Raw genomic sequence first — 12,150 nt, 5'->3', positions numbered from 1 at the left:
AATACTCTTCCTTAATACAAAATGGCGATATGCAGATAATGTACATGTCCATAATGCTTTGCATACTCTTGTAAGGCCATACATTGAGTTAACCGCTTGCAAGTTTGTCCTCTATTTATGGGAGAAACTTGACCGGAATCCACGATGATTTAAACTCCCCATGAACCCTTACATTCGAGGACGAATGTTCCTAAGGGGGGAAGGGTGTTACAACTCATATCCACACGCGTTAGTTCATGCCATATATTAGTTAACATAAATCCAAGAAGGAAATACCTTTGAGATGTTAATCCTATTGGTCTTAAGTGATACAAGGGTGTATAAGGGTGATTAACAAGTATTAGAAGTTAAACGAATCAAGGATGATGTAACTCGTATTTTCAGGTAAATCTAGAGGTTCTTAATACTCTCAAGAGGTCATGTATTAAGGTATTTGAATCATATAATATCTGTATCATAAGTCTTGAAGTCAAACGAGTTATGAAACAAAAGTCGACAAACGTTGTCGCAACTTAGGTTCATACTTTTACTTAAACATTAGGTCAAATGTTTCTAAGCTTTTATCCCAATTTACAAGGAATTACGGGGTGATTTACCCACAAAATTAAAGATCTATGAGTCTAGTTTCCAACGCATTAAACCGTTTGTCAATACGATCTCGGAGTATAGAGATATTCATATTTTCGCAAGCCTGCGCAGATTGGTAGATAATGCTGTATTCTGGCCCGGGCCTTAGCGGGCCTAACGGGCCGGGCTTCGTGGTCCCGGGCTTCGTGGTCCTGGGCTCTGGCAGTCCCGGGCCTGGCGGTCCCGGTCTTCGTGGGCTCAATGGGTGGAACCGGCGCGTCGGGCCTAAGCCCACATAGTCCTGTGCTTAACGGGCCGGGCTCGTGGGCGTCGTGGGCCTAGCGGGGGGTTTTTTTTTTTAAGGCAATTTCTTGTAGTATCATGGCTATATTAAAAATATATGTATGTAGTATATATGTAGATCTAATTATTAAAGTGCTTGACAAAAAAAAATAACAAAACAATAGTAAAACACTAAATTGTCATGCATAATATAATATATTGTCTTGTAGTATATATATTGTATCTTATGTATATATATTCGCATAATATATTGTCTTGTAGTATATATATTGTATCTTATGTATATATATTCGCATAATATATTGTCTTGTAGTATATATATTGTATCTTATGTATATATATTCGCATAATATATTTTCTTGTAGTATATATATTGTATCTTATGTATATATATTCGCATAATATATTGTCTTGTAGTATATATATTGTATCTTATGTATATATATTCGCATAATATATTGTCTTGTAGTATATATATTGTATCTTATGTATATATATTCTCTTATATATTTTCTTGTAGTATATATATTGTATCTTATGTATATATATTCGCATAATATATTTTCTTGTAGTATATATATTGTATCTTATGTATATATATTCGCATAATATATTGTCTTGTAGTATATATATTGTATCTTATGTATATATATTCGCATAATATATTTTCTTGTAGTATATATATTGTATCTTATGTATATATATTCGCATAATATATCGTCTTGTAGTATATATATTGTATCTTATGTATATATATTCGCATAATATATTTCTTGTAGTATATATATTGTATCTTATGTATATATATTCGCATAATATATTGTCTTGTAGTATATATATTGTATCTTATGTATATATATTCGCATAATATATTTTCTTGTAGTATATATATTGTATCTTATGTATATATTGTAGCTTATAAATAATTCTAAGTATAGACAAAGAAATATTGCGAAAAGATATTCATGGGTAGAAGCAATAAATTTTATTACCAAAAATGGCATATCTTTCTTAGTCATCCTTCCCCCAATGGAATGAGCACAACAAGGTACTAATACCACCATTAGAAGGAAAAAAAAACTAAGGAAGATGTGCCAAAATACAAGTTACATATTAGTCTATGTATTATCTCTAACAAATCTCATAAATCCTTCAAGGTTCGGAGGAGGTTGCGTTGGTGGTGGTGGAAAAGAAGCTTGTTCATCACCACTTCCGGGCGAAGCCGAATCCTCCGCAAGTTCCGCTATCATTTCTTCATATGCTTCATCTATCGCCGGTTGTGCTTCTGCAATTCCAAAGTTTCTTCTTTCCGAGCGGATCCAATCTCTAAACAATACTGATTTTTCCAAGCTATCCCTCATAGACGCTCTATGATCACCTATTTGCAGTCTTGCTTGACTAAAAGCGCTCTCTGATGCAACAGTTGAAGCTTGAATTGATAAAATATCCCGAGCCATCCTTGCAAGAACAGGAAAATATTTTTCTCTTGCCTTCCACCATTCCAAAAGATCAAAAGAGCCGTCTGGATTCTCCTTTTCAAGTCCCTGAGACAAATAAACTTGAAGCTCATTTAGATGTGAAGTTTCATCATAATTTTCACCTTGAGACCCCCTGAACTCCGTCCAAGATTTAAGAGCTTTTAAGCCCGCAACTCTTTTAGACGATTGTGAGCTAGACGAAGTAGGGGTTGGAATAGTTGGCCTAGCATGCTCTAAGGCAAGTTGATAAGCATTATAAACTGTTTGAGCATTAATCTTAATTGAAGCTTTTGCATCTGCAAGTGTAGCAATTTCCTCATTTGAAAGATCTAAAGCCTTATAAATATTTGAATACCAAAAATGAGGATCTCCCAATTTCATTGTAGGATTTAGCATAGCAGCAAGACCATAAATAGGAGGGATAGGAAAAAAATATTTTTTAAACTTTTGTTTTATTTCATTTATAGCAAGTTCATAAATGTCCCCACCCTCACTAAATTCAACAAACAAATCAGATAGTGCTGCAATATAAACTAAACAGTTTGAAATAGTCGGATAATATTGCCTAGAAAATGCATTTGTAGCAATTTGAAAATGTTCTAAAAAATCTAAAAGAATTTTAACATTCGTCCAATCTTGAGTAGTAAGCATTTCATCATCATCCTCACCACCTACCCGAGAATTAAACGTTGCATTAACTGGGTTTCTATATTCATATACTACTACTAAACTTTCGTACATACAATTCCATCTAGTCGGGCAAGGTTTAGGAACCTTTCTTTCTCTAAGGCCATATTCATCACATTTTTTAAAATACTCTCTAAGTCTACTTCTACGGTTTGAATAAAAAAGCCAATTAAGAGCCATTCTAACCTTTTCAATTTCTATGTTTAATATTTGCATACCATCACCGACAATTAAATGATAAATATGACAAATACATCTAACATGGAAAATATTAGTAAATGCAGGATTTAGTGTTGTTGTAAGCATGCCTATAGCACAAGTGTTACTAGAAGCATTATCCGTTGAAATTGCCATTATTTTATCGCTAAAGCAAAAATATCGACAAATATCTGCAACAGTGTTAGCTATAAACTTACCCGTGTGATGCGAATTAATTATTCTATATGCAATTATGCGTTTTTGCATTATCCATTCCTCATCTATCCAATGACTTGTAACAGTTAGATAATCACAATCATTACCACTTCTACCAATATCAGTAGTAATAGAAATCCGATTAGGTATATGAGTAAATAAATACCGCAAATATTGTTCATATTCATGTTTGAATTTATAAATATCACTCTTAACTGTTGTGTGAGGCCAACCTTTATAAGTAGGATTAAAAACTCTTCTAATATAATGAACCCAATTAGGATTAGATGCAAAAGTATAAGGTAAGCACATAACAATAATCATCTTTGCTAATTCTTCACGATCTCTATTTGGATCGTAATATAAAATACCTCCGGTGACAGTGTTAATTCCTGGTTGAACTAGATTTGAACCTGTACTAGGGTTAACCGAAGAATCTACACTTGTCCCCTCTAGTTGCGCTTTCATTTGAAAAAGTCTAGCCTTATCTCTAGGGTGTGTTTTTATGTGCCTAGTCAAACTACCCGTGCCGCTACGGTCTCCAGTATATTTATGCATCATTAATTTCCCACAAGTTTTACACTTAGCCTTATTTTGTTCTCTTACTTGAGTAAAAAAATTCCAAACTAATGATGTTTCTAGGCGTTTAGCAGGTTCTCTATTAAAAGTAGGAGTTTCTACAGGTGGGTCGACCGGTGCATCAGTTGGGTTATTAAGAGGACTAGTAGGTGTATCATCTAAATCCGGTGCTTGGGTTTCATCATCATCCTCATTTTCCTCATTATTTTCTAAGATGGTTTCATTAGGATAAAGAGCATTCATAATTTCATCATCTAATCTTTCACCTGGTGCAACATTATGGTAAAATTCTTTATCGGTAAATTGAAAACAAGGGTGATCACTATCAAGAATTACGAAAGGAGGAGGACGTCTAGGTTGGCGACTACTTTCAACTTGCTTATCTTTTCTAGGTCGGGGAGCCGGGGGAAGGGTAGTTGGTTGGCCACTACTTTCACCGGTTTTATCTTTTCCTTTACCAAATATTTTTTTCAAAGTAAATGCCATATTAATTATAATTATGCAAACTAAACCACACAAAAATATATTCTTAAAACGTAAGAGTTGAAACGAGTTTACCGGATTGCCGAACAACTTCTTGAAAATTGAAAATCGTTGAACACTTGAAAACTTCAATTCAACAACTTCACAATTTTTCACGAAATTTCAACAATAAATTAAGTAATTGTAGTAGAGAGATTGAGAGAGATTGAGAGATATTGAGAGATATTGATGAATGAGTGAAAGAATGAGGGGGTATTTATAGTTGAGAAATGGGGAAAAGTGTAATTATATAAAGTTTGGGGTTAAAATAAAGTTTGGGGGCCAAATGGCCATTTTTTAAACTTAAAAACGGTCATATTTTCAGCCCAAACGGCTAGATTTTAAATATGGCCGTTGGAGAATTTTAAATTTTTTTTTAAAAAAAAAAAAAAAATAGCCGTTGGCCGTTGGGCCCGTTAGGCCCGCCAGGACCGGCCCAGGCCCGCCTGACGGTCCCGGGCTAAACGGTCCCGGGCTCGTGGGCTCAAACTAGAAGATCGGCCCGTCACGGGCTTCCCAGGACCGGCCCACCAGGCCCACCAGGCCCGTTAGGACCGCGGGCCCGGTCCGGTCCGGTTCAGGCCCGGCCCACCGAGCAACCTTATTGGTAGATGACAAGTAGGTGCATCACCTACTTGCCAAAATGATAGGACAAAATTAAAAGACCTAAGTCGGCCAAAAGAGGACTTTTAAGGGGTTATGAACTCAGTTATTTCATCCATATTTCAGACCCTCAAAACCAAAGTTAACCCCTGCAACTCCTCCCCAAAAGTCTCACACAAACCCTAATCGATTTTCCCTCTCTTTCAAGTTCTATTTGAAGGTAAAACCTAGAGTTTGAAGAACCAAGGGAAGGGCTGAGTTATCCAACAAGTAAGGTAAGTTACTGCCATCTTTCATACATTTTTCTCTGCTGTGAATTCATGGTAATTCATTCTATACATGTAAGAACTCATGGGACGGTGATCGGAAGCCGTGAGTTCGAGTTATTCACTTGTAGCGGACTGTTTTGTGTTGCTGTTGGGCTGCATGTTTTACTACTGTTTTGTGGAGTTTTGGAGGAGGAAGGGGGTTTATAAATACCATATATATGTAGGGTTATGGGCTGATAGTTATTCGTAACATTTCCGGGTCGTTTGACACGACTACGGTGACCGTCGTATGTATGATGTAATTAGGTTGTGCGTGGACTATTTTGGGAGGCTCAATATGTCTATTATTGATGATGTTTGGGCTGTTTGGTAATTTTTTTGAATGGTGTGAAGTCATATATATAGGGGAGGTGCTGTCCGTTTCAACGTAAAATAGGTTGTGATCGATACGTAATAGTTATGACGCTTAAATGATAATGATAGTATCGTTTCTCTTATTGTAGACTAAGGAGTTGTGACAATTGCATAGCTTGTGATTGGGGCAGTATATACAAGGTATGTGAGGCTATCCCTTTTCTTCTTTTGCACGACACCAAATGTACATAATGTAATGAACGAGTTTCCAAAGATACTCTACTCTTAGAAGCTAGCAGTACTTACATTTCTTTGCCTCTTATGCAACGATTGATGTTAATGTTGCTTCTCTTATTCTTATGTTATCAATGTTGTTGGTACTTCCTGATTCTTATAAGGTTCGTAATGAAGAGTTGGTCCTAATAACGTGTACAAAGGATACCGACCTTACGTCACTCCGAAAGGTTTAGAATGTGATTCCATGAGTCGAGCATGCATTACATATATGTATCTATTTTACTCTACCGAGCCGCGCTATAGTCGGCCGGGTACGTCACCTATTGTGCAACCACTGATCAGTTGGGTTTTACCGAGCTCCACGTGGCCGGGTACGATTCTACCGAGCCTTATGATGGCCGGGTACGTTTTTACCGAGCCTATTATGGTCGGGTACGAAATGATGATGATGATGCCCACAGAGGCGTATGTTTTAAAAGTTTATGTATACATACATATGTATCATGCATTGCATGTCAGTAGCCCTCAGAGGTACTCAGATTTTCCAGGTTATATATTCTCTATCCCTGCTTATATTACTGTTTGTATTTATGGTTCCCTGCCTTACATACTCAGTACTTTATTCGTACTGACGTCCTTTTATTTGTGGACGCTGCATGTCGTGCTGCAGGTCCTAATAGATAGGCAGGTGCAGCTCTCCCACCACAGTAGGCTGTCCAGTTCAGCGGTGATTGGCGAGATCCCTTCTCCGGACTTGCCGTGGTCTTGGTATGCATTTTTGTTATAGACATTATGGGTATGTCGAGGCCCTGTTACGGCTATGTTGCAGCACTTATGTTCCTTTAGAGGCTTATAGACAAGTGTTGACTCATGTATAGTTTGGTATGCCTTGTCGGCTGGTTTTTGTTGTATAGTCTTTCATAGTAGCGTGGTAGCTCGTACCTTATATGTAGTTTCTTGATTGTTTGGTCATCCCATGTTATGTATGTTCATGCCATCATATTTTATGGTTGGTTGTCCATGATCCATGTCTACCATTTATATTGATCTCCTCAGCCCTAAAAGATAATAAAGAAGGTTAGATGAAATGTACGTTGGTGCTCGGCAAGTATGGTCGGGTGCTAGTCATGGACCTCCAGTTTGGGTCGTGACACATGGATAAAGTTAGGAGATGACAACACTAGATACTTCTATTAAGTCATCAAACATAAGAGGCTCCAACAAGCAATTACTCAATTGAAGGATGATCAAGATATTTGGCAGATAGATCCAGTTAATATAGCTTAACTATTTGTCATTTATTATGAAGAAATGTTGGGAAAGAAAGAAAGCAATAGAGCCAAAGCAGCTGAAATATTTTTAAAGAATGGTCATGTTCACAATTGAACAGCAGGTAGACCTAATGAAACCTTTTGAAAGGAAATATGTGAAAACTGCTATGTTCCAAATTATAGATGCAGTTCTGGAGTTCTTCAATAATGGAAAGTTGCTGAAATAGTTAAATGCAACTAATATTGCTTTGATTCATGCAAGCCAATTCAGGCCTATATCCTGTTGCAGTGTATTGTACAAGTGCATCTCAAACTTGTTATCTACCACATTCAAAGTGGCTATTCAACTTCTGGAAATAGATAACCAACTTGCCTTTGTACCTGGCAGATCTATAATCCATAATGTGCTTATATGTCATGACATACTGAGGCACTATAATAGGAAGACTACTCCTAGGTGTTTTATGAAGAAAGACCTGAGGAAAGATTATGACATGGTACATTGGGAATTCTTAGAGGAGGCTCTGATTGGTTATGGCTTTCCAATCAAGTTCACAGAGTTGATTATGGCATATGTAACTTCTACCAAGATCTCAATTAGTGTAAATGGTGAAAGTCATGGTTTGTTTGAGGGAAAAAGGGATCTTAGACAAAGTGATCGAATATTTGTCTAGAACATTGGGTTGTATGAGTGCCCTCCCAGATTTCAAATTCCATCATATGTGCAAGCATTTGAAGTTGACATATCTAGTTTTTGCTGTTGACCTCATGATGTTGTGCAAGGGTGAAAGAGGTTCAGAGGATAGAGTCCTAGAGGCTTTAGAACATTTTAGTAGTGTATCAGGTTTGGTGGCTAATATGGACAAATCTAACCGGTTTATGGAAGGCATTGATGATCATATGAAGGAAGATCTCCTAAGCAATACTGGTTTCTCCCTAGAGACTTTTCCTATAAGGTATGAAGGTTTAACCACTGTCACCTAAGAAGTGGAGCAAGTTGGAATGCTACCAACTTGTTGAGAAGATAACAAATAAAATCAAAGTCAGTTATGCTAAGCAACTATCATATGCAAAGAGGCTTCAGGTGGTTAATATAGTGTTATTCTCAATTCATAGCTTATGGGGAGCAGTCTTTGTTTTACCTCAGAGCATTATGAAGGAAGTGGACAAGAAGTATAGAGAGTACCCATGGGGAGGCTCAGAGGAGAAGAAGAAGAAGCTTTTCCTAGTATCGTAGGAGAAAGTGTGCCTGCCTAAGAAGTTTGGTGGTCTTAACATTAAAAGTTGTAGGGAATGAAATAAAGTTTATGTTGGAAAATTACTGTGGCAGCTTGTTATGAAAAAAGGAGTCCTTATGGGTTAAATGGATCTATAGGATTTATATGAAGACTGATGTTAATATTTGGACTCATCATGTTCCACAAGATTGTAGGTAGCCATTAAAGGTCTTCATAGGAGATGGCCAATCGCTGATCTTCACTGGAATGCACTACCTCAACTAAAGCACATGATCATCATATGGTTAGCAACTCAACGAAGACTGTTCACTAAGGCTAGACTGAGTTCTTTGCATATTCAGGTGGAGGATGATAAATGTGTGCTATGTAATGATCAGGTAGTGGAAACAAACCAACACTTGTTTGTAGAGTGTCCTTGGTCCAAAGTTGTTTGAGAGGAACTAATGCACTGGGCAGGAATTCAAATGCAATAGTGAGATATACAAGGGTTCTATACATAATTAAAAGGAAGAAATGGCAGCTGGTTAGGAAGGAAGTTGCTACTGCATTATGGGCATCAATAATATATCATATTTGGAAGGCTAGAAACAGGAAAATATTCAAGAATACAATTGTAAATATGGAGAGTATAGGAACACAGATTAAGAAAGAGCTAATAGATAGGATTGGCTTGTTTAGACATACTAAAAAAGGGCAGAGATGTAGTGTATTGATGTAGAGGTTGATGTGTAATTAGTGATCTCTAAGGTCGGATTCAAAACTCTCTAGATAATGAGTTTTGGGGTCGAGGTGCTTTCTAGGTGCACTCTTATTGTTTATTATCAATGGTAATTTACAGTGTTACCAAAATAAAATATTCTGAGATCGAATCCGACGTACATTTATTTTCATTTCAACTCATGCCTTTTCTTCTCTACCTTTGATTTGCTTGCCTCTTTATCTTTCTTTTTTTTTCGTCTAAGAATTGCTTTCTTTTTTATTCTCATTGCCATTTTTTCTTTCTTTTACCCCCTTTTTAGTGGATTCTCTTTCTAATTTTACTATCCTTTCCATTTCCTGGACCTGCTATCTTCCTATATTTCCTTATTTCTCAATTTGCTCTTCCTTTTTTTTACTTCTTTTCTTCGTTGGTTTTAACTATTTGACTTTTTTCTACAAAATACTTCTCCTTTATCTTTTCATTTTCTCAATATAACCTTTGTGACTAAATTCAATTTGATATAGTATAAATTAACTTTTGAAATTCTTATTTTATTCATTTGTGTTAAAAAGCTAAACTTTTCACTTTATATCAACCTAGACCAATGTTGCGCTGAAGTTGAAGTTTGAAATTTAGAGTAACTAATAATATTATTGTTCATTTGTGATGAAAAGGTGTTTTAGAAACAAATTCAGTAATTTGAGGCCTAAAAACCTCCCTTTTACCTCACTTTGATTTGCGTGTGTGGTCCAGACCTATATCTAGAAAGCTTTCTATGTGAAAAGATGAGAAATAGAAATTTCTAGAGTTAAAAATTTGATTTTTGGTTGACTTTGATCAACATTTTGAGCAAACGGACCCAGATCCGTGTTCCGACGATCCCGGAAGGTCGTCAGTAAAATATGGGACTTGGGCATATACCCGAAAATGAATTCCGAGATCCCAAACCTTAGAAATTAATTTTTGAAAGAAATTATTTTGCTGAATTATCTAAGAAATGAAGAAAAGAATTAATGTTGGAAACCATTGGTATCGGGCCCGTATTTTGGTTCCGGAACCCGGTACAAGCTCGTTATAGTATTTGAGTGATAATTGCGAAATTTAGTGAAAAATGAAGTCTATTTGACGTGAGTTGGACTTTCGGTTGAAGAGTTATGAACTTTAAGTATTCTTGATGAAAATGATGAGTTTTGAGGTTTAATTCATGGTTTTACATGTTATTTTGATGATATAATCGCACGAGTAGGCCCATATGATATTTTAGAGTTAGTATGCACATTTAGTTTGGAGTCTCGAAGGCTCGGGTGAGTTTCGGGTAGGTTCCGGGATGTCTTAGGATTAAAATATAGCTGTTGCAGGTTCAGAGAAGTGTAGATCTTTGAACCCGCCAGTGCGGTCCGCATTTGTGTTGTCCGTAGTGGGGGCTTTGCGGCCGCACTCGATTTTGTGCGGTCCGCATATGTTCACTGGTCCGACATCGGAAGCCTATATCTTTTGATCTACAAGGAATTTTTAGATGATTTAAAACGAAAGTTGTATCCCTTCGTGTCTAGTTTCCAAAAAGGTAAAGAAACCATAATTTGGATATTTGTAGAGAAAGGTATGGCCAAAATACTAAAGCATGTCACGATAGTCAACCTTGTGAGCTCCGCGGCCGCACTCCTTTTTGTGCGGTCCGCACAAGGAGCCTGAGAGGGTATAATTAAACGGGATTTTCAGTTATTTTTCATTTTTCAAAACCCCAAAAACATAAGAGCGATTTTTCAAACAACCTTTCTTCTCCAAAATATTAGTAAGTGATTTTTAACTCATTTTCTTTACTCCTTAACTTCTTTTTACAAGATTTATCCTAGAATCTAGGGTTTAATGATGGAATTGGGAATTTTGAGTAAAACCTAAGAATATTGAAATTTGGGGATTTAGACCTAAAATCGAGGTCAGATTCCAAAACTAATTATATATCCGGGCTCGGGGGTGAATGGGTAACCGGGTTTTGGTCCAAATTTCGAATTTGGACCAAGCGGGCCCAGGGTCAATTTTTGACTTTTTGAGAAAAACTTCAGAAAACTTATTTCAAGCATTAGAATTGATTCATTAAGGATTTATTAATATAATTAAGTAACTTGTAGCCAGATACGAGCGAGTTGGTGGTAGAATCAAGAGGTAAAGCGATAGTTGAGGCTTGAATTGTGTTCGTGGCATCGAGGTAAGTGTTTGGTCTAACCTTAGCTTGAGGGATTAGGAGTTAAGTCCTATTTTCTATGTGTTATTTGTTGAGTACGACGTATAGGCATGGTGACGAGTATCTATACGTTGGTGTCAAGCATGCCCGTGAGTCTTATACTATGATTAATGTGCCTCTATTTGTATTGTTCATGCCTTTTGTGATGATTTCTATTGTTGAGCAAGGCTTGTGGAAGTAATATTGGTATTTGAATATTGAAGAGCGTTGGCTCAAGTTGTAAAATGAATTGTGGAAGTATAATTGGAAATTGAACCTTATAGAACATTGGCTCAAGTTGTGAAGTGAGGTGTGAAGTAAATGTGAAAAGGAAAAAAGAGGATTTTTTATATTGTTCCCTCGCCGGGATTTAATTGTTGTACTGTTGTTCCCTTGTCGGGATTTTATTGTGATTTCATTTATTTCCTTGCCCTTATTTCTTGTGATTATTGTTTTTGTAATAGAGTGTTAAAGCACGAAGGGTGATGTCGTGCACTTGTCCTTGATTTTCCTAAATCTTGCTTATAATTGAGTTATGTTGTCCTTTACGTTTATTTATGGATTTTCTGTTGTTGCTTGATTTTATTATGATATTATTGATTCCCTTGCCGGGATATTGTTTCTCCCTTATTGTTCCCTAGCCGGGGCTCCTTTGTGATTGGTGTTGAATTGTATATTTGGATTGGGTTGCACGCCGCAACAATATT

The 12,150-nt window shown here is 36.6% G+C and overlaps 1 protein-coding gene across 1 annotated transcript; it reads left to right on the top strand.

The window, feature by feature from the left end:
* Positions 1 to 7,379: 7,379 nt before the first annotated feature.
* On the top strand, positions 7,380 to 8,521 carry LOC107774070 (uncharacterized). The gene is made up of 4 exons (XM_075220228.1): positions 7,380 to 7,498; positions 7,673 to 7,905; positions 7,988 to 8,240; positions 8,401 to 8,521. The coding sequence occupies exons 1-4, from the start codon at positions 7,380 to 7,382 to the stop codon at positions 8,519 to 8,521; spliced, it is 726 nt and encodes a 241-aa protein (XP_075076329.1).
* Positions 8,522 to 12,150: the final 3,629 nt, after the last annotated feature.

This window comes from Nicotiana tabacum, chromosome 8 (genome assembly GCF_000715075.1).
Source record: "Nicotiana tabacum cultivar K326 chromosome 8, ASM71507v2, whole genome shotgun sequence".
NCBI lineage: Eukaryota > Viridiplantae > Streptophyta > Magnoliopsida > Solanales > Solanaceae > Nicotiana > Nicotiana tabacum.
The sequence above is the reverse complement of the archived record's forward strand: the minus strand, read 5'-3'. Positions and strand labels throughout refer to the sequence as shown.

Excerpts from the sequence above, each read along its gene's own strand:
- LOC107774070 (XM_075220228.1), top strand. The coding sequence starts at position 7,380 with ATGGTCATGTTCACAATTGAACAGCAGGTAGACCTAATGAAACCTTTT. Across the intron at positions 7,499-7,672 it reads GAGTTCTTCAATAATGGAAA|ATCTATAATCCATAATGTGC; the intron begins GTTGCTGAAATA and ends TGTACCTGGCAG. Across the intron at positions 8,241-8,400 it reads CTAGAGACTTTTCCTATAAG|CTTATGGGGAGCAGTCTTTG; the intron begins GTATGAAGGTTT and ends CTCAATTCATAG.